Source organism: Melanotaenia boesemani, chromosome 1 (assembly GCF_017639745.1).
Source record: "Melanotaenia boesemani isolate fMelBoe1 chromosome 1, fMelBoe1.pri, whole genome shotgun sequence".
NCBI lineage: Eukaryota > Metazoa > Chordata > Actinopteri > Atheriniformes > Melanotaeniidae > Melanotaenia > Melanotaenia boesemani.
Genome location: NC_055682.1, coordinates 12,586,951 through 12,613,355, shown reverse-complemented (window position 1 = coordinate 12,613,355; position 26,405 = coordinate 12,586,951). Strand labels below are relative to the sequence as shown.

At 38.6% G+C, this 26,405-nt stretch overlaps 1 protein-coding gene across 1 annotated transcript; it reads left to right on the top strand.

The window, feature by feature from the left end:
* Positions 1-822: 822 nt before the first annotated feature.
* Positions 823-25,417, top strand: smad3a (SMAD family member 3a). Its single transcript, XM_042012591.1, has 8 exons — positions 823-1,449; positions 16,836-17,029; positions 17,395-17,529; positions 18,070-18,195; positions 19,075-19,287; positions 19,421-19,558; positions 20,076-20,220; positions 23,479-25,417. The coding sequence occupies exons 1-8, from the start codon at positions 1,247-1,249 to the stop codon at positions 23,600-23,602; spliced, it is 1,278 nt and encodes a 425-aa protein (XP_041868525.1). The 5' UTR covers positions 823-1,246; the 3' UTR covers positions 23,603-25,417.
* The last annotated feature ends 988 nt before the right edge of the window (positions 25,418-26,405 follow it).

Here is a 26,405-nt window from a genome sequence, read left to right as displayed (position 1 = left end):
TTGTTAAGTTGCAGTGCTTTGTGTTTCAGACAAGCTGAAGCAAGTAAGTGGCTCATCTTTTTCCCGTGTGCACTGACTTCTAGCACCTTCCATCTTGCAGCAGCTCCCATTATTCGCTCATGAGGAGGCAAACAACTCAGGAGAAATTACTGGAAAAGTTTTTATGCCGGAGATGCCTAAACCTCAAGTCTGTATACAACAAACATATGCAAGGGTTTACTCTTATGCAACTGCAGCCATCTGAATTCTAAGAAGACAATTGGGAATATGTAGATTTCTAAAAATAAGACATACACAAACAATTAGTTTGTTTTCTTTAAGATATGATCACCTATACTTTTTTACATGGTGTTGTGAAACACCTTTATGGCATTCATTACATAAATAAACTAAAAGTGACTCATTTGGGCCAAAATTATAGCACTTCTGCTTGTAGAACTATACATTTTCCATTTTTTCCAACATCCCATCTATACTCTATACCCTATGCTTTTATACAAAAATAAATCAACTCAAGACCACAGTTTCATAAAACTTTCTAAGTGCTCAGTGTTACATAGCAAATCAAATGATATGTGTATGTGTCTGATTGTGACAGCTCATTTAGATAACTATGTGCATGTTTATGAGCAAGCAGAGAAAAAGCACTGCTTGTGCAATGTCAGCACAGCCCCTTTGGCCAGCTGCTAACACTGGACTGCCACAAGTCTGCTGTGCAGTCTGAAGCCTGAATGGAGAGTCTCAGCAGTAGCTCCTGCATTTGCATTTGATGCAGACTTCAGTCGGCGGACCACCACACCGCGGACGATTCTGAACTTCACAAAACTTTGCTATTCAGAGATTACAATATCAAAGAAAATAAAACGCCATCATAGCCGCTTTAACTTAAGTGTTAGAGTTATAAACGCATTTTGGGTGTGACTCGGAGCAGAATTATTTCAAACAGCCCCGGCTTGATTGAATCCAGACAGAACTAGATTTTGTTGCGGAATAGCACCAAATCCTCCGCACAACACACTACCGGTGCTCAGTCCGCTGCTTAGCTCGAGCCAAGCCGACCGAGTGCGCTAAAACTGGGGTGCTTGACCTCGAGATGCTCCTGCGTGGCGTTTAATAAACAACAACGATTGGTTTAAATAGATAACGCATTCGTTTTTGCTGTTTGGACTTCAGAGGGTCAATTGTTTTGGCATTTTCCTCAAACCCGCGGACTTTTCGACACTGGACGTACTTAAGTGAACTCAAGATGTCAATTTTGCCTTTCACTCCCCCCATTGTCAAAAGACTTTTGGGCTGGAAGAAGGGAGAACAGAACGGCCAGGAGGAGAAGTGGTGCGAAAAAGCGGTAAAAAGTCTGGTGAAAAAGCTGAAGAAGACGGGGCAGTTGGATGAATTGGAGAAAGCAATCACCACCCAGAATATCAACACAAAATGCATCACTATACCAAGGTAACGAGAGTTTGAGGTTGTTGGTAATAACTGAGGTCAGCTTCATAGTTAAAGTTTTTTTAGTTGTCTTATTATTTTATTTGTTTTCATATTTATTACAGCTTTGTTACAAAGAGCTCAGGTCTATCATCCGTAGTCTTTGCTATCTGTTGCACCTTAAGGCATCATTACTTGACAGAAGTTGACAATTCCAGTTCCTCTCTTTTGTCAATGTGTAAAACTGATAATTTTTACGTCTGTTATGCGTAAACGTGGAGGGTAAAGTAATGCTTAATGAGCTAACAGACGTTTGTGACCAAGGCTAGCAAATCGTTAACATCTTGTCGATTAGCTACCGTGCCATCATGCTTCCATCAGATGTACAGTACTTTAAGTGAGTTGAAACAGCCTTTAGCAGTTTCTTATCACCGAAATCAAGCTGTCGAAAACAGGTTACAGGTTGTGCATTAACCAGCAAGCCGCACACATGCAATGCAAAAGCACCAATGTAGTCCAAGTTATATAACTTGGCCTTAATCTGGGACGCTTTCTAGCGTTGTTAGTGCGTAGGCGAGTCTGTGGAGCGAGGCTCTCTTCTTGCACTGCCTCCACACAGCCTGTTTGTCTATCAGCACATCATTTAGAACAAATAATCAAAATTGACGTTTGACATCAAATTACTGCTGGATGCTTTTAATGATTCTGCTCCGTAACAGGCAATAACTCCTTTTCCCTGATCAAAGGCTGTCACAGACACATTTATAATCTGAATTATTGCACCCCTGAGTTGCAAACACTAAAGCATATAAATATTTGCATATGAATTTAAATAAATACATTTTCTATTATAGGGATGCTTTAGCAAACTATTCAAAGGTACCAACATAAAAAAAATGTGCTGATATGGTGAAAATGAAATGACAAAAATAGATGCTAGACACACTGAATGCATTTACATGGCGTCCTTAAAAGACTCACCTGTGCGTAATGCTGAGTGGCCATATGGCCACAGTGTACCTTGAATTGTGCTTTTACTGCATCGATTTCAAAGTGGTAAAGAAAGCAGAGCTGCTTGCGGGGATAAGAAAAACTGTTTAGGATATGAAACGAAGTCTGTAAGGAAAAATACAACCCACCTACAGTAGTACACAAGCTGAAGGTTGTTTCATACTGCGGATGGGCTCTGCATCTGGTGCTGAAGGCGTGGGAGTATAAAAGGCGTAACAGATTAACAAAACAGAAGATTACTAAGTCATTTAAAACCAAAATCTGTTATCAGTTTCATAAAATCTTTAAATTGACATTTTTAAGGTCTTTCAATTCCACAGCAACCCAAAAGACACATCCAACAGCCACCCGGCATCACTTTGACTATGGGAACTTTTAATGTAATCTTAGACATTTAGAACAAGCAATTACTTAATTCATCAGGACATAACTGACAGAATAAAATATAAAACAAAAAACAACAAAATTAGTAACAAAATATTTCTTTAGTTGGATGACCACTATTCCGTAACAGTGTCAAAGAGTTTAACACTCAGTCAGGTGTAACTCAGATTAAGTTAGCTGCTGTTGCATTGTCTGTTAATTTTAAACGCTGTGGTAAATGCCCGTTGAAAGCCCCAGAATGTTTGGTTGCATCCACAAAATCTCACTAGCATGGGTGGGCCATTCAGATTTAATAGCATACTGTGTCAGATGAAAACTGAACCCCTAACAGGGCACTCCCACATTCTTGATTGACACAAGTGTGCATATCATAGCTTGCACAAGCCTGGGCCAGCATTTAGAGCTAAGCCTACCCGGAAAGCGAAATAATGTTTGCCATGATCCAGGTTTCATATTTCTCACCACTAATGCCAAGGGGAAGAGACAGAGCACATTAAGATGACCCCAGAACTCAGAACTGGTTGCCAGTACGGGCTACCAGTGTCCCCGGAGAGCTGCTGTTTCTATTAATTCCCCTACTCTCTGGCTTGCTGACAGCAGCTGCCTGCATGTTCAGGCCTGTCCATGGGGAGGTCAGTTCCTATCTCCCTGACACATGAGGTTTCTGATGAGGCTCATTTCTACCACTCTTGATGATGGTTTGCATTGATGCTGAGTGCGGAAGGAAGCCAGTGCTGTGTATTGATTAAGTCAGTAGTTGCTTCTGGTGTTGGGATAGTTGGAATACTGCAGCATATCATGTATCAATATAGGGTTGTTGGAAAGAGGGAAAACAGGTGTCCTAAAGGGCCACAAGATCACGCAGAAATGTAAAAACAGTGTTATTAGTGTTAGCTAGGGCTGGGCGATATGGCCTAAAAATAAAATCTCAGATTTTTTTATAACCAAATCCGATTTCCGATTTTAATCGATTTTTTTCTTTTCTTTTACAAAACATAAACTTATTAAAAACATTTATTTGTTTTCTATAGATGAATGCCAGCAAAAATAAAGCATATAATGTCATAGCTTTTCCATCATATAAATGACTTCATATCTAACATAGAAATATGCGACACAATGCATCCGTGATCTCTTTCCATCTGGATCATTATCATACAGGATCCACTGCAGGAATTATTCCCCTGATGAAGGTTGTCTCTTAACTAGGGTTTGTGGGTTAAGTTGATTTCTGCATCTCATAGAGAGCAGCATTTCTCACTGCAGTTTTATGCACAGCTAAATCCCAGACGTGAGTAAAGGGTCACTTCACTGAAAATCTGTCAGACAAACACTGTTCTGGTGTGAACGGAGGGCTAAGTCTGCTGCTAACTAACTATGGAAAAAAAATCCCGATTTTCATAAAAATAAATCTCCAGAAATGGAAAATTCGATTTATCGATTTTATCGATTAATCGCCCAGCCCTAGTGTTAGCTTTCTTTCCCTTTTGTAAGTATTGTATGTCTGTCTACTGTACAGTCACTGAGTTTAACTAGAGCTTTGAAAAGGCTTTTTAAAGGGCTATGACTTGCTAGAATAATTTAACCATCTCTGGCTAGAAAGCTTTAGTTAGTATGTTAGTATTGCATGTTAGTGTTGTAACATGCTGAGTTTGATTTAGAGTGTTATTTTTAAGTATGGGTGGTTGTTTTGTGCAGTGGGGCGGTGAATTTGTATGTGTTTATATCCAAAATAGGTTTACACCAGAGATAAACTTCACATGCCTTGAAAAGCCATCAGTCACATTCACTTTGACTTTCCATTTGAGGCCCAAAAAAAGGTTCACCAGCCTTTTACTATCACTTGGGCAGGGCAGTAGCTTTACTTGTCTGAGAGGTAATTGTGGTTTTGTCAATGAGCAGTTTTACTTTTTTAAGACATAATAAAAATGAAAGCTTAATGTCCTGCCCCACTTCAAATCTTAGTCACTCAACAACAAGTTATTTGGGTATTGTGGTGTTGACCTATTCTCCTTCTCTCTGTTTCTCTCAATAAAATCCTCTCTTCCTGTGAGCTGTAAACTTGGGTTAGTCACAAGCATTGGCTTGCAGAGTGTGTCAGTTCATGGTGATCTGCCAATTTCTGATGTTGGCAAGATAAATCAGACATGTTTTCCCTCTGTTGTTTAACAAGAGCTTCATTTATAAATAGAAGTCAAATGTTTTATATGTTTGAAAATCCAAAGCAAAGTGGGAAAAAGTCACCAGAGGGAAGAGGTCAGGTTGGTTGCAAGGATCAGCAAAATATCAGACATTTGGATATTCAACTACTGCTCCCTAACAACAGTTAAGGTTGTTTCTCTTAACTATAACCACGATTGTTACCCAAGTTTAACCAAGTTAATGAGCGCCCTCTAACAATAATGATGATGACAGTGATAATGCCCCTATGGCATGTCTTACCCTGACCAAGCCAATTGTTGCCTAAACCTGCCCAAGCATTTACTACAGTGGTGTCAGATCAGGACATGGATGATTTCTTTTTTGCAAATGGGATTTGTAATTGTTTTTAGGAACGACATATATTTAATGTTGTCCTACTGACAACAAAATGCTAGATTAAAATCAACATTTTTTCTATCACATAAGTTCAAACAGGCATTGATCAGCTTTTTATCCATATTTTATAACTTCTTGATCAAATTCAGAGTCACAAGAGGGAGCTGGAGCTCATCCTAGTTCTGTGAGAGGTGAGATACACCCTGGACAGGTTGCCAGTCTATCACAGAACCAACACAGGGACACACAGTTTGAGTCTGTTTTTGCAGTTAAACTTAACTTTTATAGTAAATTATTTTTGTCAGTTTTCAATAGTAATATTGGTAACTTGTAGACATACGTTTGAATTATTATTAAAATGTCTGTAGTAGAAATGTATGTACACCCATTATGCAGATTTTTATAGATTATTGTTCCTGGCTTTTTGTTTGTGGTTTGAGTTAACAGGGAAAGTTAACAGAGGTCCTGTAACAGTTGTTATTGTGTTGTATTTTTGTTTTATAAGTATTTTTTGTGCCTTGTGTCTTTTCTCAGAGCTTATGGGAGTGAATTCCTCACACCTGCCTACCGAAACGTGCTCTGGGTCTGTGCCAGTGCTAGAGTGTGCTTTTGTTGCATGTACACACATCCCTCCTGGCATCAAGTGTACACTGATTCACACGTATGCATGCCAGGGCAGGAATATGTTAAGGAAAAGGCATGAAATGAGAGTAACAGAGAAAAATTATGAACTAAGAATGAGAGGAAAAGTGCTTATGAGAAAGAAGGAATGTAGAATGGAGGACTGAATGACCTTATGCAATAAAATATCACTTTTCACAAGACAAGATGTGTTTAAAACCATGTTTCTTCACATATTGATGTTAAATAGATTAGCTTGTTTGGTGGTTTGTGGAGGATGTTGCTGGCAGTTTGGTGTAAGCTTGGAAGATTTTTTTTTTCCAAATTTAGTCATGTGTATTGTCATGTATACCCAGTATGTCTTTGTGATCTGGACAGATTTTATTGAAAACACTCATTATTCTCAAAGAAATATATTGAAAATAGTATTTCTTGAGGTTCACAACCAAAGTCAAACAACTTTTATTTTTCATGTTAATGTTGTATGATTGAGTCAGAGGTGCAATTAGAGAAAGTAAGCAAGAGGATTACTGACGAGGAGTTGGGAGTTGTGTGTTGTACTGGAAGGAACTACATTTTATTATGACAGAAGAATGTGCTTTAGTAGTAGGTATGAGACATGAACAACCTAAATGAAGACAAAAGAAAATAATGAAAAGAACGCATATGCTAAAGGATTAACACGTGAGTAAGAAAGAGAAAGCTAAACCAGAAAGCTAAGGGTCTAGATAAAGGAAAATAATAAAACAGACTGTTTGGCAAGAAGAAATATCATGTATTTCAAAGAAGAGCTGGTTTGTTTTCCAGCAGGTCAACATCAAAAGAAGTGTGCCAGCATGTGTCTGGGTGACAGACTATATTAAATACACACAGGCTAACACACTGCAGCTACTCTGCCAAGGACACACTGCATATACCTGCACTGATTCATAATCCAAATGCTTGAATGGCGGACATATATAAGCAGAACAGTTTGCACATTGATCTCATAAGTTCGCATTTGTTCTTGTGACCCCTCCTTCATCATATCTTTTAGTGATCAGGGTGGGAATCTTTAGATACATCATGGTTCGATTAGATTACGATTCAGATGGCCTTGTTGTGATATTAAAATAACTGTTAATGCATCTTTTTTTTCTGTGTGATGACTTGACTGCTACTATTTCAGAATGGAAACATGTTATGTAGTTTCTCACATTTGTCAAGACAAACATCAAAGATGAAAACTCCCTCATCTATTGATCATGCAGGACAACTTTGGTTTCCACAACATAACAGTAAAACATTGAGCTACATCAAGTCCTAGTTGTTTTGGGTTGACCATATTTCTGAACTTTCTGACCCTAATCAGACCTTTTACAGTGTTCCTCCATGTCTGGCTGAGAGCCACTTTTTACCAGCCAGGGCCGCCCATCGTCCTACATGCGCATATGTTTTGGGTGTGCTAACCCACAGTGCCCTTTCGCTGTAGTCTATATACATGCTTGTAATGAAGCGTGTAAAGCAGAGGTTATTCTGTTGGTTGCACTGTAAAGTCCAGAACTTATTTGACAATTATAATGTAATGACTTTGTTATGTCAAGTACCTGAAATGACTTTTGAGAAATGAAATTCTTATTTTAAGAAGTTTTTTTTTTTTCCTACATACAGTTTCTTCTTGGGAGATTCTTGCTGTCTCTCTTCTTATTTTCTCTCACCTTTATTTCAACTATCTGTGCTTGGGTGTGTTCAGTTTACCATTTTCTTTTTAAACAGGCAGACACACTCTGTCTCACTTAGGCAGACTTTATGTCAAGATTCTCACCTGACTCATTCGAGACAGCGTTGTTCAACAAGGACAAGGTGCAAGACAGGTCACTGAAAGTTTATGTATATTGTCTGTCTGTGTGTGGCTTGTGGCTTTAATGACGGTTATTGCCCTCTTGATTTTGCTGCCATTGTTTGAGTTGCTTGATAGTTGGGGAATACAGCTGAGTCATGATAGATATATAAACCATTTGTCTGTGTGTATGTTCATTTGTTTAAAGACTGTATTATTGTGTTTATTACTTCATTCTAACTAAATTAACCACACTTCAGCATTCTCCTATGCTGGCTACTACTGGGCACTTGTTTCACACAGTGATCATAGTATTACGGCCATTTTGCTGCTGAAACAAGTTTTTAAGAGTTTTTAATAACAAAATGATGAGCAAAACCGCCAGTGGACAGAGAAATTAACTAAAAGGAAAATACTGTAAAGATTTGATGTACTTGTATTTGTGTGTGTGTGTGTGTGTGTATATTTGTGGTTAGTCAGCTCTGAGGAATGCTTCTTCTGCCTGCCAGGGCTTTGAGGAGGGCGTGGGCTGCTGTTTGGTTTGTGGCTTCCACCACAGGTGGAGGGGTTAGAGACAACTCTGCCTCGACTTGGCCCTGGCCGTCTAACTATCTGCGGGGGAGTGCACATGCACAAGGAAAAAACACACACACACATAGTCACACACACACACAGACGCATTAACCAGACAACAAATGTGCCTTTGTGCTGCGCTGGCTGCTACTACTGCTGCTGCTGCATGTGCTGAGCGACAGCTGGGTAAAAATAACTGGATGTGAAAGAGCGGGAGTTTAAAAGGAGAAAGGGAGATTAGTTTTCGGAAATGAGTACAAAGGGAAGTTTTAGTATCAGAACTGAATGATAGATGCCAAAGAGGCTGGTAACATATTGAGGATCAGAAACATCCCACCCTGAAAAATGAAACAGCGATCCAGAACTCATTGAAAATCGTGTTGGATAAGTCAGTAAAGGCTTATAAATATAAATATTTAAAGGCCACTGAAGATGAGAGCAGCTTTTAAGTCTGAAGGAAAAGAAACACAAACTTATGGCATGCTAAGAGCATTTAACTGTCAGCAATGTCTAATCATGGTAAAATAGATCACAAGGTGATATATGGCAAGATTTTGACTTGAGTAAAGCTGTGTTTATGTTTTTTTTTTGTGTGTGTCGTTAGGATTTAAGAATAATCCATATTCTTTCAGCAGGCCTGTGCTTGGCATGCTTGAGTTTGTCTTATTTTGCTGGACTGCAAGGAACCCCTGGGTGCTCTGCTTCCCTCCCACATCTCTGAAGCATGTAGACTGGGTGGAGTGGGGATGGTCATCAGATTGCATTAGTTTCTCACTTCTAGTTTCTTAGCCTTTGATTTACTGGATGATTATTTTAATCTAAATTTCTCAATTTAAAAGTTATTTTTTGTTCTTTAATTCGATGTCCACTAGTTTTAGGAAAGGTTTGTTACTAGACAAGAAAAAGTTATTTACAACCTCAGTTTAAACTTGCATTTTTTTTACTTTGTGGAATATTGTATAACAGTGTTGGATGATCCATCTGCTCTTTCACTGGATTAGTAGGCTTGTCTTTAGTCCATTTGACTGTAGGAAGAAAGTTTGACTGGACTTCAGACTGCAGAGAGAAAATATATTGATCATCATATCTTGAATATTCTGTTACTCGTCATTTTGTACAGAGAGACATGCGGCTAAGCTCACTGACTATTAGCAGTAAAACGAATGGTTCCCAGTTGTCTATTGTCTCCCCAGTTTTCAAGTCCAGACTGTTATTTGTCGTCTAGCCCCACTGATCGTCTGTCTGCTGGTTTCCTATTTCACATTAGGCCCTCCTTCACTGGTCCCTGCACACTTCGACCCTGTATGATCTCACCTATGTGTCACAGTCACTTTCTTTTCTCTCACACTCTATGGTTGGACACCCCAGCACCCCCCTCTCCAACTTTACCTTTGTTAGAGACACAGAGAAGTCTGATGACTTTTCCAGAGAGTGTGGGAGATGCGTGTGGAATATGTTTCTCTGCATGAGCCTGACTGCTGCTGGAATGCAATCACAAGCCAACATTTGTGATTAAGATGATTTCAGCTGGTTGGTTAAAAAAAAAGAGGTAGCATAAAACTGAACATGTTGCAAGTTGTAAGGTTTTACCAGCTTCTCTTTTTTTCTGATATGGATTTGCCTCTTGAATGTTTTTGCAATTCATCAGTGTATTGCATGCAATATGAAGCCAATCGCAGACTTATACCAACAAAAATATCCTGAGTTACTTTGTTGTTCTTTTGTGTTAGGGCATCATGCGGTTTGTTGGAAGATTAAAAAAACCACTCCAGGCAGATTACAACCTAATAATCTCTTGTCAAAAGCTTAATATTAGACTTTTGTGAGCTATAAATGGAAACCATGGTATAATGTAATAAGGTTAGAAGTATTTATATTAGGTATTTCACTCCTGTATAAATTTGCTCTTTAGATTTTATGACATTGATATTATCCACGACCATTGCTGACCTTGTTTGTTGATAAAAATTCCAACTCATGTACTGAGCTGACATACACAATTACCAGTCCTGAGGTAACCCTGATGGTAATGTGGTAAAGGCAAATACATCAATGACCTAGTAACTGATGGATCTAACACTGTTCTTACTGGATTGCTTAATTGTATGCCTCACGACATGCCATGGCTTAGCCTGGTGTATCACAAGGCTGAGTTCAAAGAAATCTTGGACACTGCTCTTTTTTTTTTCTTCAATGATTCAGTGATGTAGTTAGGTATGACTAATACTGCAGCTCCAGATTCTCTGAATGGTGGCAGAACAAGGGATAAAGCTGTGATAACAAGTCAGTAACATCTGACTTAGTTTTCCTGCATGCTATGTAAGCAGAAACAAATTAAGTACTTGTAAAGAAAACATGAATTTCACAAATAGATTAGTAGCCATGTGTCAAACCTAGAAAATGATGGCAGCCCCGTCTCAAAAATTAGCAAATTATTGACTCTTCACAATCAACAGCAATCCTCTGCCAAATGTCAGTGCTGTGCAACTCTATCAGTCATGACATGACCAACTGGCCACAGACTTTATGAAAAGCACAAAGACTATTTCAGCCTTCTCCCCCACCTCCCACTCCTACCACCCTCACCCCATCTCTTAGTCCTGGAGGCTGGGATGGTAGGGCAGATGAAGGACAGGGAAGGGGGGTGTTTGGGGGCTCAGTCACAGACACTCTGAGCTGCCCTGAGCTGTTCAGACCTATTGTCCAGCAGCACCCCCCTTTCTTTGTCCATCACCCACTGTCCTCCACCCTTTTTGCTTAGAGAGGCCAGATTGTGACCTTTGATCCTGATGTTTATGTGTATATATGTTTTGTACTCTTTTAAATGAAAGACACAGGTTAGTTACTGAATGTAGTTATTAGCTATCAACATTGGTTGACAATAAAAAAAATAGACTAAAAAAGCAATACTTTTTTTCACTGTGTGTGCTTGCATCTTTTTAAGTGTCATTTGTGTGTAAAGCTCTGCAAAGAGTTGTAAAAAGTCCACGTCGTGAGGTCCTAGCTCACAGGGAGGATGTATGTGTGCTTAGCCCTGTTCGGACAGTTGCCAGCTTGAACACATGTACACACAGTGTATATGTTTGTGTCTCTGAGCGTAACTAAGCATTCTTCGTAGTATTTGCTTTGCCCCCCTCCTCCCCAGCTTAGTGAAGCTCAATCTGTTCCGTCTGAGTTTTTAGTGTCAGCCAAAGGCGTACTGAATCAAAATTTATGTATCTACTAATCTTCATAATCACTCTTCCTTTTTCTTAATATGAAAAATAACTTTACAGGGACAAGTACCAAATTTGTAAATACTTCGAATGTATAGTTTTTTCATCCCAGGCTCGCACTCAGCATCAGCTTCGGGTCATAGAACACAATGACACAATTTTCCCCGTTGCAAAAAAATCTATAGTAATTTGTTCTTTTCAGTTTTTGTACATCAATTTCACTCTGTCTCTTCATAGAAACATCAGTGTTTTGTCCTTTGTACCCAAACAGATTCAAGGTGCCCTAAAGATAAAATGATAGTAGAATGTTACCCAACCTCACTCCTTGTCTATGCAGATAAAAACATAGATCAGTGTAGAAGAAAAATGTGAGGTTGGAACATATCAGTTCAGTTTAGTCTTTTTATTTGATATTTTTTGGTCATCAAGTCATTCCTGGGTGCTAATTTTTATGTTGTGAATGTCTGTAAATGTTGTTACAGGTAAAGACGTGTTTTAAAGCTACACTACTGAACTTTGGCAGAGTTTCCCACTTTAGGCATTTTACATTTTGTCACTCCCCTCTAACCTAAGAGTAATTTATGAACCACATACAGTGATGTAATTCATTTTCACTCAACCCCTCTTCTCTCTGTGGTCATCTCTTTGAGCTGCACCAGTTTATTAAGCTTTTTTTTCCTTCACGTGCCTCCTTTCTCTTATTGAGTATAACACTCTATGGCACACTTAGCCACTCAACACTGAGCCCAGAAATAAGTCTGATGATATTTTTCTGTTACTGTATATTTTATTACATATACATACATTTTATTGTTTTCAATAATTCTACTTGGTTAGTTGTTTAATTGTTATTTATCACTGTCACTGTTTATCACTGTGTCAGTGATTATGCTTTTTCACACCAGTCTGTTCCTCATTATCTGTAATTTATCAGTGTGAGCAGCGAATAAGTCAGTAATCTTAGGCCATAACAAAAATTGTTTTTGTGTTGTTACTGATATTGAAGACGGAGGCTAAGAGCTGTATACTACTTGTTTGAAGTCTTGGAAAGACCTATGTCCTTCAAATTTTCAATTAGGATATGCACACACAGGAGCACAGCAGGGTATTTGGAGTCGAAGCTCGCTCCCCTCGAATCCCTTAACACTCATTTACATAGCTAGAGTCCTCTGAGCTCCAAATAATTTTTAAAAGTTATGCAGGATCTGAGGTTGTCCGTTAACTTGATACTACTGGGTCTTCCCACACAGTAGGGTCTCTACAACAGAAGTGATCGATACTGTCATGGAGGTGTTCCTGATCAAGGAGTCAGCCTCCTATCATAAATCTCTTCAATAAAGTCAGTCATTTAGATTCAGTGGGGTAAACCATTTGGAAGTGTCTGGTATTTGAAGTGCCCTATATAATGTCTGTGGCTGTTTTAATTCACATTAAACAACATATAAGAAACGAAACTGACAAGGTTTGTCAGCTCTATAGAATTAACAGTTTAATCTAGTTTGTTTGCCAGTTCATGTCCACTTAGTAGACCTGACATAAACATGGTTATGTCCATGCTTGCAAGAGTCTGTTACAAACTTTCTACTGATGACTGAACAGACTCTCTGCAGGGCAAGCAGTGCAATATAGCAAAAGCCCGAAAAGAAAACCATTTTTTTTCTATCTGGCACTTCACGTACACCGTTATCATGTAATCTATTCCATGTTCTTGGTCCCATCCTTCTTTGGTGATTTCACACATTTTTAATCTTTTTGGCTCTTTTTAAATGGACAGTAGACCTCTTATTGCCAGGAAGTTCTCAATCCAATTCCTTGTGCCTATAAACAGTTTAACAAGAAAATTTAATTAAGCTCCACTCAATTAAAATTGTCCATGTAATGCATTTCTACTGAAGGCATTTTTATTTGTGCCTTAGAGCATAGATGCTGCGGGACGAAACAATATTATCATTTTATTTATTTATTTTTATACTGCCTTTTTGTCCAGTCATAGCTTCTTCCACATTTATTTTGGGGCTTGCTTAACCACCACAATTTGTGGTGCACTGTGTCTTCCTAACTGATTACGGCTGCTTCAGTATCTGAGATTAAATGCTGTGTTTACAAATATAAATAACTATTCATGTTGTATAGCTTAAATTAACAAACTCTGGGAGCTGTTGAACCTGAGATGGTTGAGACAGAAGGGCAGAAATAAAATGCTCAAATAATGTTTACTGATGCAGTCATATCTCACTGGGTTTGTGGTAATTTCAGAGGTGAGGCCTCTCTATCTGGACCTTTTATAGAATGTATTTTTCTCCTCCACAACTCTGTTTAGCACTGGTTTCTGCAGGAGGGGGCTGAAGTAGGGACCCTGTAAAGACCTTAGTTCCTGGAAGAGGTTCCTGCGGTTTAGTAGGGCCCCAAACAGCCCGTACAGTTACCACGGTTGTGCATCAACGTAAGCCCACACAGCCTCATTAAAAAGCCATTCATCAGCATAGACCTAACAGACATGTCAGTGACAGATCAGCTCACTCTGAATACTTTTCCTGTCCTAAAAGAGGGATTGGCTTACATTATAATTCAATAAATATCTCCCTTCTTTTTTGTTTTCTTTCTTTCTTTCTTTTTTCTTTTTTTTTGTAGATACTTTCAGAGTATTGACTCAGTTTTGATTTTATAGTCTGCTGCTGTGATTAAGCAAACACAAAGTATTAAAATCACATAGGATTACAGTTTCTCTTTTACCAATGCACTTACCATGTGTTTCCTTTTTGAGGTAAGTTATACCAGTACTAAAAGGTCAGAATTGCTGTTGCAATCAGTCATAAATAGTGCAGAATTGTGAAATGAGGTAGGGGGAAACAGCCACAATTAATCATCACAAAATATGCCAAAAACAGGAAAACGTGCATAGAAAAGAGGACAAGTGATTACAAGTGGACCTACACAGTTGCTAACCAGAATACATAAAAAATGTTGCTTTCATTTTGAGTTTAATATGCAAGTGTTTAAAATGTCCTCATAATGAAGAATACCAGATTTGCAAAGTTTCTGTTTATCAGTTCTGTAAAAGTATATAGATTGCACTTCTTGACTAAAAAATACAATTTGCTGTTAAATGTCCGATCTGCACGTTTAAATAAAAAGCCAAGAGCTGTGTGCTGTCATTTGTTGATGTTCTATGAACAGACAACAACCATTCACACAATAGACTGTGTTATCTACCAAATGGGAGACAGAGAAAGCCTGGATCTGAACTTTTTTATCACTGCTACCTCCAGTTGTTGAACAGGCAGCAGAGAGATATCTTAAGAGAGATATCTTATTTTCTTTTAATGTGAATTTATTAAGGAAAACATTTGTGTTATTTCATGACTGAGGAAAATTATTAAAGTTTTCATTTTTAGTTTTTGTGGTGAGTACTTACATGTTTGTTTTTCAGTCATTTTATCTTCAGATTTTTATGAAGGGATTTCCCTGTAATCCCTCACTGTGTTACAGAGTTTAATCATATGACGTTTAATATGTTAGTTCCTCTGGATTATATTGACCTATTCCTATAAGATTTTATTTCCTTTTATGCTTTATATGCAACACATGCATGTGTTTTTTTTCAGAATCTGAGCTTCACCAGCTTTTCTCTACAGATGTCTTTTTTCTTTAATTGTATGCTTTTATAAGCTTAAATGCTTATAATCTACTCAGACACCATTTGTAATTTTAACTACCCAACCCCCCACTAGCATACAGTCACACTGAAAGCCCAGATGCTGTGAGCAAAAGCTTTTGCCATGAAAAATTAAAACACAACTTCCTGGGTGTGCCATGTTTGACCCAAATCGGGTACAACTGAGCTTTCAGTAGTTAGATGGTAGATGGTCCTGTCTTATTTAGCCCCTTAAAGGGCTTTATTTTAAGCCTTTGACCCTTATTCTGTGTTTGTGTTGAAAGTGAGTGGGTAAGGCAGGGAGAGGAAGGGGCATATGTAGTTGTTGACTCTTGCGTAACATGATGAGTTGATCCTTTTTTTTTTTCTTTTTTTTTGTCTGTCATGGGTCATTATGCTCCGAGATTAGAGACTACAACCCCATTATGTCAATCTGCAACGTCAAAGGGACGCTCATTACTATTTGCCGGCCTAAATCGTCCTGCCAGAAGCATTGTATGCCAGATGAGTGCAGATGTTACACAACACAATGAAATTCCTGTTACACATACTGTAATCTCATTTCTGGTTGTTTATTATTAGACATCAAATCATAACCAGCATGCTCACAGCTGCTCCTCTCATCAGCAAGAGGTTTCAGAGGCCTGATTTAACAACAATAAAGACAAAAACTAGTGTTGTGTTTTGGAGAGCAGACTGATATTTGGTGAATTCTACTGTGAAAAAGGTAGGTTTAGGAACCAGAACTATTTAATTAGGGTTAGGAAAAGGTAAATATCTGGTTAAGAATGCATTGCTTTAGTTTTGTGTATACTATGGAAGAAAACATATCACATAAGGCAAAATAATGTATAACGATATAACATAACAAAATCTGTGTCATTTAATGTTACGGTTAATTGACCTTCATCTGGTTTTATATTCACAAAGTCACAAATATCTCTTTATAAATCTTTTTGGAGACCAACTTCCAGAATTAAATGAAGGTTTCCTTTAAGGAAAGTTAAGACAAAAAAAAAATACTCAGAAGGGAGCCATAAGAATAGGGTTTTTCCCTTTTTAAACTTTTAAAAATTTAATTACAAACACTACATTGTAGATTATTACCCTGCATCACTTTTAAATTAGACAGTTAAAAGAACCTGTGAGGCATTGTACATTGTGGTACAGATGTCCAACAGTTTTTAAAAAAGGGTAATTAAAAAATGAACAACTATCTGATGCAAATGTGATGCTGTGTAAATAACCAGAATTTAGCTCTTGCTCAAACTGCTGTGACATGATCCAGACTAGATGGTTCTACTTCATAAGTAGCTTTCACTTTGTTTTGTACATTAAGATCAGTTTCTGTTTCTCCAAACTGAGAGCACTTTGAATGCATATGCTCACCCACCCACACACACACACACGATTATTCCATTCCATATTATGTTAGTGATGAAACTGATTACCAGTAAATCCAACAGTACTATAATGTATAGTAAAACATAGTTATTTAATTCCAAAAGTTACTTACAACATATCATCATCAGGGTTTCAAACAAGATGTTACGAATTGCTGACAGACTTTTCCATCTTCTTCTTCTCTCTGTAGATCTTTGGATGGCCGTCTTCAGGTTTCCCACAGGAAAGGCCTGCCCCACGTCATCTACTGCCGGCTGTGGCGCTGGCCCGACCTGCAGTCTCACCATGAACTGCGGGCGGTGGAGCTGTGCGAGTATGCCTTCCACACAAAGAAGGATGAAGTGTGTGTCAACCCATACCACTACCAGAGAGTAGAGACACCAGGTATGACCGTGTTTATCTGTTCTTCATACAATCAGTTTAAGAAAAAAAAAAGACATTTCCATTCATTTAAATAAAGATATTTTAGTGTTTGCCTGGATGCATTAAATTTTATTTCACCTCAGGGTACATATGATTTTTTCTGAAATGCACATTTTATAGTCTTGTTTTTATCCAAAAGGTTTAGTCAGTTTTTGTGCCAAAGATTTATTACAAAAGCTGAATTTTATTGCCTTGTCTTTATTCTAAATCCTTGTTACAATACACATTTAATGTTACACTTTATCCAGATATGAAACCACTCACTGTTACAACAGTTTATTCCTAATTGCTTGTTGTATGTGTTTGACTTTGTGTCCATCTTTTAGTCCTCCCTCCTGTGCTGGTGCCAAGACACACAGAAATCCCCAGTGAGTTTCCACCTCTGGATGACTACAGCCATTCTATCCCTGAAAACACCAACTTCCCTGCTGGCATTGAGCCCCAGAGCAACTACATACCAGGTAGGAGCTTCCCAAGATAGCTCACATTAAGGGCAAGTTTGTGGTTTTTTGTAAGATGCTGTTCCAGAGTTCATATCTCACCCAACAGCCACACTGGGGGATATGACAAAAACTCTGAGGATAACAATGCCTCTTTTTGATAGCCTCTGCAGTGTTTTATACTTTTTTTCAAAAGAGCCACACGTTGTAGCATAACATTAAAGAGAGAAGCATATTTTTGTGGACAGCTCTTCTCTCATCTTAATTGGAAAGTTGTATGGCAACGGGACAGAAGGGGATAACTTGATATTAGGCTTCCTATTAATTTATATGCTTTTCTTTCATTAGTTAAGTCTTGCACTTGAAGTTGTTTACAAAAATGCTAACAAAAGCAGTACTAAGAGAGCAGGAAAACATTTTTGTGTCCAGTAAGCCAGCTGTTATTTATATACTACAGAGATTTTCAGCATCTTAGTTTGTGGGATTTTTTTGCCACAAATGTGATAAGTTTTTGTCTTTTTGTGTATAACGTGGCCTCACGTGTGTTTTCATGTGCATCAGAAACACCGCCACCCGGCTACCTCAGTGAGGATGGAGAGACCAGCGATCACCAGATGACCCACAGCATGGACACAAGCTCTCCAAACCTGTCACCTAACCCCGTTTCACCCACACACAGTAACTTAGGTAAGAATGGTGTGTAGAAGTGTGTAGAAGTGTCCATTTGTGCTTTTATGTCTGTCTGCCTCCACTTACAGATAAATGTTTCAGTGCTGTATCTCCCCAGTGGGTATTCTCTGTTTGGCTTAACTCCATTTTTGTAAGAGGAAACTAGGTGATGAAAGAAGCCTTTGTCTTCCTCACTCAGCATGAAAGCTGTTAAACAGGCCAAGACACCATTCAGCCCACACTAACATCAATAACAATATCCTATGTTTATTCTATCAGGATGGGAAAATGCCAGGAGGCTCAGGCAGAACACTACCGGTGAAAAAACAAAATGAAACCCATTTTATTTGGCAACGCTGTCCACTTCTTTTGTGGACTTCAAAGCAAGAACATTGAAGTTGTTAGAGAGTTTTCCGTGTTGAGAAGAAAAAGAGCAAATTACAAGAACTAGTTGAATTTACTGAAAACAATCATGGATGAGCCTGTAATTTGACCATTTTGGCTCTGGCGTCCCATCAGTGAGGGTTGAGTTTCCACAATTTGTCTGGTGAAAGCTTCTGGGAAAATGTGTATGAGTTTGGCATTTTGTGACGCAAGCTCTCGCTCTAATGCATTTTTTTTTCCCCACCACAGCCACCTCAGCCCCTTTTCTCTCCACAAGAGCAGCCTCCTCTTTGTTATCATTTCTATTTTCTCTCCCATCTGTTTGGCCGTCTGGCAGATATTTCTGTGATTTGCACCCAATTATTTTTCTCCCAGCATTTAATCCAGTTTCTGAACATTTTAGTCTTAATACAGGAATCTTATAAGCTATAGTGTTATACTTCATTTACAAGTCTTTCTATCTCCCTTCTATTTTAGTCTGATGCTAACCAGCTGTAACTTTCTCCATCTCAGACCTCCAGCCAGTGACATACTGTGAGCCGGCCTTCTGGTGCTCAATTTCATACTATGAGCTGAACCAGCGAGTAGGAGAGACCTTCCATGCCTCACAGCCCTCACTTACAGTGGATGGCTTTACAGACCCTTCCAACTCAGAGCGTTTCTGTCTTGGCCTGTTGTCCAATGTCAACCGCAATGCAGCAGTGGAGTTGACGCGCAGACATATTGGTAGGGCTTCTTATTCCACTCAGATCAAAACACTCTTGCAAGTTAAGTAAGACATATAATTACAGATACTGCTTTTGTAGTTGTGGCAGGTTTTGTCTGAAGCATCCATTGTTCTGTCTTTATTCCCTCAAAGGCCGTGGCGTGCGACTGTACTATATTGGAGGAGAGGTGTTTGCGGAGTGTCTGAGTGACAGTGCTATCTTTGTCCAGAGCCCCAACTGTAATCAGCGTTATGGTTGGCACCCTGCCACAGTCTGCAAGATCCCTCCAGGTATGTGTCTACCCAACAGAGACTATAGAAAAGTGTAGAGAAAGAGAGCACAGACCAAGAGAGGATTGCAAAGGATGCAATGAGTGTTTAGAAAGAGACAAGGTAAAAGAGGGGTGGAAGGAAAGTTCACACATTGATGGATTGACAGTATAGCTAGCTTGATTCATCCCTAACTTAAACAGGTGAATTTAATCTATTGTAATATGCATCTGTATCAGAAAAAACTGACGACACTGCAGGAGTTTTTAAATAAACTGATAAATCCAAGTTAATCATATAAATCAGAAGATTCAGAGCAGATGTTAGGTCACATCACATCATTTGCCGTACCACCAGCCCGAGGTTTAAAATGAAGTTTTTCCTTTCCACAGTGGTCCATTTACATTTACCACACCACCTCGAACTTTTTTAATTCACAACACGTCTTAATTCTGTCAGATTAACTAATACCTAAAAGTCAAAGCAAGAGAGAACTTTAATTAATTTATCCTGTAAACATCCTCTGTGCTCAATCTAGGATGTAACCTGAAGATCTTCAACAACCAGGAGTTTGCTGCCCTGCTGGCCCAGTCAGTCAACCAGGGCTTTGAGGCTGTGTATCAGCTTACCAGGATGTGCACCATCCGCATGAGCTTTGTCAAAGGATGGGGAGCTGAATACAGGTAAGCAGTGGCTGCAGATCAGGTTTAGATGATTAACAATCACCTACTTATGTCCTATTACAATTCTGTAGGTGTTGTTAAGCAAAGATTGAGAGTCCTATAAAAAAATATATGATCTTGGGACTAGGGATGGCTCGATACCACTTTTTCACATCCGATACCGATACTGCAGCTTTGAGGATCGGCCGATACCGATCCGATTCTTTTTGTCACTCTAAACGCTGTTTACAATATGTCGTGGATGTAATTTGTTTGATACTGACATCTAAAAAACTCCTAATTTACTGTACAACAACTATTCTGGTCCCCTAGAGAAAGAAAGAAAATATGTGACAACTGAAGTCATGTGCAACTGCTGTGGCTTTATTAAAACTTATAAGCTCACATCTGATATAGCAGCATTTGTAAACACAACAGACCTAGCTGCCCCATTCAAATGTTTGAAGTAAAAGTGCAACTTAGTGCAAATATTTAAATTGAATAAAATAATCCCAGTCAAAAGAAAAATCACCTTATGCATCAATGACATTGTAAACCTGTAGTGTTTCCTGCAATGATGGTTGTCGCGGTTCGCTTTTCTTTGCACTCGCATGTAAAAACTCTGCGTACTCCTTTCCATGATGCTTCTTCAGGTGCTTTATTAAGTTCGTTGTGTTAAAATGTCCGACTGTGCTTCCACCCCTTGAGACACTAGTTTTACAAATGTTACATTCGGCTGTTTTACTTTTCTCCTCCGTTAACACAAAGTAACTCCACACAGCAGACATGACGACAGATCTGCTGGCTTCTGCTGCTCACGTGAGGAAAACAGGCACATGGCAACCATGGTAACGGGCAGCTCCCCTTTGTTAGGTCGCGCAAAGTCAAGTTAAGATGTATGACTTTTTTTTCCCCCCAAAGATAGTTTGGGCTTATGGATCGGATCGGACGGGTTCTAATAAAAAAATCCGATGCCCGATCCAGTCATTTTGACCTGGATCGGACCCGATACCGATCCAGTGGATCAGATCGGACCATCCCTACTTGGGACCCCTGTGGGGGTCCTGACTCCCAGTTTGAGAAGTTTGAGCTGATTTAGAGGATGGCTTTAGGATGACCCATTTGATATATTACACAATAAACCACTCAGTTGTTGCATCTGACATTTGGTCCACACTCCTTACCAGTGTTGCTAATACAGCAAATTGTAATGGCCACCGTCAGAAAACAAAAAGAAGTTGTTTCAAATACATAATTGCTGATTGTGGAATCTGTAAAACCTGTCATCCCTTTAGAGGGAAGTTTGATAAAGAAATCAATAAAAACGCTACCTTTTGAGGACAGAGCAGAAAGGAGTTTTGGTTTCACCGAAGCACCTTAAACTCAACGACAAGCATGCATTAATTCCAGAGACTAAGTGCTTTCATTTTCACAGCCCTAATAAAAACTTTTTTTTTTACAATGACATGGCAACCCCCTGAAATTATCCTGGGTCCTGACCCCCAGTTTGAGAAAGGTTGCCTTAAGTCTCCTGAAGAGCAAGTCTGTAAGCAAACACACACAATAGAAACTGACTGTGAATCACATCCCACCATCCAGCTGCCCCACTCACACACATCTGCTCACACTCTGGTGAATCCGGTTCATGACGTCTCTCTTCAATAGGCTGGTCCCGGTTGGCACGCCTGACTATTTTTAAACACACACACATGTGCTGTGTCAAAAAGAGATGTCAGACTTTCCCTCCGTTCCTCTCTGTTTTCCACACAGTCTGACTCACTGATAGTGGGAAAGGAGGAGACAGAATTAAAGGGGAGCAGAGGATTGGCTGAAAGCTGGCTCTGCACACTAGATTTCCACAGGGGAGAAACCTCTGTGGTACGAGCGACTGCTTACCACTCTTGTCCAGACCAAATGCTGACATGTGGAGACACTTAACAGGATTCAGGTTACGTGATCAGACAGGCTCTTTCCTCTCCACCTCCACCTCATTATCTCTCTTTCCACAACTAATGTAGGTCTTTTAAAATTAATTTGTTCTTTGCACTTTTTTTTTAAATTTATTAGAAAAAGACCACTCTATAAACAAAAGTGTAAAGATGAATGAAAGAGCATGTGAAGACTCCTGCATATCACATTTCAAGTATAGATCACAGTGTTTTTTTAGAAAAAGAATTAAACATAACACCATCCAAATGTAGTATGTAAGACACATTGGTACTGATACTCAAAAAAATAGAAAAGAATAGAGGCAGGGTTGCTGCATAACAGAGGAGGGGTTATGCAGCAACCCTGCCTGATCATTTTATTTTATTGGGTATGTAAATGCAGTGGAGAGCTGTTACCCAGTTCTTCCTGTTTCACTTATAGTATGCGTCTTTAAATGCTTCACATATAGAAAAGCAGATTTTGTATGAGGGGTTCAGGGAGTAAGGCAAAAGCTGATGGAGTTAGATATTAGGACCTTATATGCCCAGAAGAACATATCAACAAATCCTCCTTTTCTGTTTTTAAACTCAAGAAGAAAGCATCCAAAATGCTGTAGAAGTCTTTTAATTGAGATACCTCAGCATCATTTTATACATCTCAAGTTTTTTCCGAGAAGATTTTAGTATGACACATTTAAATGAACATTTCTCTAGGAAGACAAAAGAGGTGGCTGGTTTAAGCTCAGCTCATAAAACAAGCACTATTTAGATGAGGCGTTCAGACGATAGAAAAGAAGTGGATATATCAGAACATAAATAACAAAAATGTTTTTCAGTTCACCTTTTCCAGTGATTTCTATAATTGTAAAAGGAGTATAAATCAGATAAAAAGGTTTGCAGTGACAGCAGTGGTGAGTTTTACAGCAACAGGTTTTATATATAAACATATTAAAAACTTTAATACTCAGAGCCAGGAACGAACTTTCACACTGCTCTGTTCCTCTAACATGGAGCAGCTTTGTGTCCTGTCTCACGGCAGCTCCACAGGATGCTGCTGTGATAACTGGCTTAACCCAACATTAATGAGTGGGTTGTATCCACAATGAGCAAAACATCAAATCGTGTCACATTGAACTAAGCTATGCAATAGGACAAAGCCATAAGTGTTTCATCAGTGTTCTAAGGAGTGGAAATATTTTGCTTTTTGCTGCCAGTTACTGATATTAGGGCTAAAATGAGAGAAGAGCATTTTTGCTCTGCTAAAAACTCAACTTTCTGATTTTACTTACTCTCCAAACAGCTGGTTGTGTACACTTAACATCTGTTTATGTTTTCTTTTTGTCTTTCACAGGCGACAGACAGTGACCAGCACCCCCTGCTGGATCGAGCTGCACCTGAACGGCCCGCTGCAGTGGCTCGACAAGGTGCTCACACAGATGGGCTCCCCAAGCATCCGCTGCTCCAGCGTCTCTTAGGAAGCTCCTCCATGCACTGTTTTTTTGTGTACCACGTCCCCCATCAGAGACTTTAAACACACACAAGAACAGCAACACATGTACTGAAAGATGATGAGCCGCCTCTAATTCAGCCGCTTTTTGTCCCTCCTCTGCACCAGCTGTCAGTAGCACTTTTTATTTTGATATATATATATATATGTATATATACATATATATATATATATACATATATATACACATGTTGTTTGTTGCAAAAGGGGACAAGTGCATTAATGCAGTATGTTAGGATCACAACATATTGTCCAAACTTCTTTCGATTGTAGTTTTTATCTTTGGCATGTAAGGACCAGAGAGTGAATAGCAATGGAATTTCTTTTTTCAGTTATCTTTGTCTTGTCTTGTTTTATTTCCTCTTTCATTTTAATTTCTGTTCATAATTTTTACTCTTTTGTAAAGATTTTAAATTGAACAATGGATTTTTTTTTAAAAAAGAACAAATTTTTATGTATTAGTTTCAAAACATGTGAGGTCATGTTAAAAGCATTTCACTTGATTTTGCGTCTGCATTTGGGCATTTGATTGGTTATGAAGACATCTACAAATCTAACACAGTGAGCTGGACTGAAAATGATTCCTATAATGGTAAAACGTCACTTGTAAACACTGTGTGAAGGAATACCCTGCAAGTCTTGCAGTCTTTAGTTCAGCTTTTCATTATTGATTTATTCAGCCAACAAGCAAATAACATGATAAAATGCATTTTAAACCTTAAACAGAATCAAATGACAATGCGGAGGATCAGTCAGACCTAAGATTGAACTTGTTCCTCATGCCGTGACTCATCATACAGTGATTTGAACCGTCTGTCAGAATACTGACAAATCCGTTTCATGCTGGAGGTTCCAGGAACGGCAGCCAGGAGATACAAGTCTTGAATACTTTACATGAGTACTTAAGGACGGTGGAATTAATTAAATGTCACCAGGTGATGCACTCTTGTTAGAAGTTGATAATCCAGTATAGTGATGTTGACAAAGCACTTTAGATGGCAGCTCTTAGCTGTAATAGTGCTTGTCAGAGTTTGATGTGAGCTACATCCTGCATTAATTTCAGGAAGCTGCGCCAATTTCCAAAATACTTTTGCAGCATTTTAAGCTGTAGTATAAAATATAATGTATGCATCTACACAGGACTTGAAACATCTCAGCATACTGCACTATTTTGCAGACTTTTAATTAAATGACAAATTTATGTGAATACTTGTGTGTGATACGAATGCTCTGCAGAAGGCTTTGAAGTGTGAAGACAGCAGGAAGTTCATGTTTGCTGCAGTCCATGACATCAGTTTTATTTTTAGCCATACTGACTTTTCACACACTCAGGACCTGGAAAACAAAAAAAAAAAAGAAGGGGAAAAAGCTTAAAATTGAAACCAGTGAAGAGGGCCGGTAATGACTATTGAGTCTATTTTACTACCGATTATTTTTGTAGGATAACTGTTCACAATATGCATGGCATGACAGAAAACACTGTTGGTGGGTATGCTGAGGTGAAACTGTTTGAAAACCACAGCTTTTTACAAAGGGAAGTTTAGATGAACAGTGGTGTGTAAATAACAGTAGTGTCAAGCTGATGTTTCCTTTTTATTGTCAGATCTATGTACATATAGTACATACATGTGTATTAATTCGACCATCAGCCTTTATAATGTTGATGGTTTTGGAAGCAGAAAAACAAAAAAATTTGATGAAAAAAAAAAAAATTCAAAATTTGACTTAATGTATTGCTGAATAAGAAAAGCATAGTCGTAGCTTTGGTCCCATTTCCTTTCAACCACCCACTCTAGTGGAAGTGGATCAGTTTCCTTCTGGTTCTTGAACACTAGACAAAGACTCTGTGGGTGAGCATGAACAATACTCTGAATCTTTTATGTTTATTTATATTAACCCAGCCCAGTGGTGCTAATCTATAACATTTTAGGGACTCAAGAGTAAACAGCAAAGCCATAAGATTTAACCATTAATGCTGGCAGGCTTTTTGATCTCTACAATGATTATTTGCTGAACCTGCAAACTAAAATGTGGACTTGTTTCAGAAACAGTAGCATCTACTAGTCTGAGACCAGCCAGCTCTGTAGAATTTATCTACAGCAAAGCTCTACTTTTATAGACTTACTTTTACACCACAGTCCTCCTCCTAATGGGATCTGTAACCCCACTCTTTCTGTAATTACCCTGTAGGGAATATTTTGAAAGCAGATTTGTTGTTTTTATACACTCTGCAAGTTATCATGCTTATACTTCCTTTTCCTTGTTATTTCAAATATTCTGTAATTATTAGTTGTGATTTATGCTCCTCTGCTCTGAATTGGTCTTTGAATGGAATTTAGATTTTTTTGTGTAAAATTATACCTTTTTATTTTTCTCTGCTCATAAAAAATGGATGTGATGCTTTATATTTTTGTGTTTTACTGTTGGTCAACAAATAAAATATATAACTTGTGGTGAACGTGGAGCTGGTGAGCCTGATGAGGAGGAAACAAAAAGCTGGGTTGCACAAATGTTAAATGGCTAGCTTCGGCTGTGCTTTACAGATGTTCTTTTCAGTCTGAGTTTAAAATAATGAAGCGACTGAACATGAAAAATTCCAGCTACTAACTTCATTCCATAGCTTCAACAACTTTGATGGCATTCAAAGTAGTTATTAACAAGTACCTCTGGAGGCATATCAGGTTTAAGATCATGTTAATTTCCTGATTGTTTGGGTTTTTCCCCTCTGATGTGGATAATTTTGCCCTCAGAAATAGTAACTAAAAGCCAAA

Excerpts from the sequence above, each read along its gene's own strand:
- smad3a (XM_042012591.1), top strand. The coding sequence starts at position 1,247 with ATGTCAATTTTGCCTTTCACTCCCCCCATTGTCAAAAGACTTTTGGGC. Across the intron at positions 1,450-16,835 it reads AAATGCATCACTATACCAAG|ATCTTTGGATGGCCGTCTTC; the intron begins GTAACGAGAGTT and ends TTCTCTCTGTAG. Across the intron at positions 20,221-23,478 it reads GGATGGGGAGCTGAATACAG|GCGACAGACAGTGACCAGCA; the intron begins GTAAGCAGTGGC and ends TGTCTTTCACAG.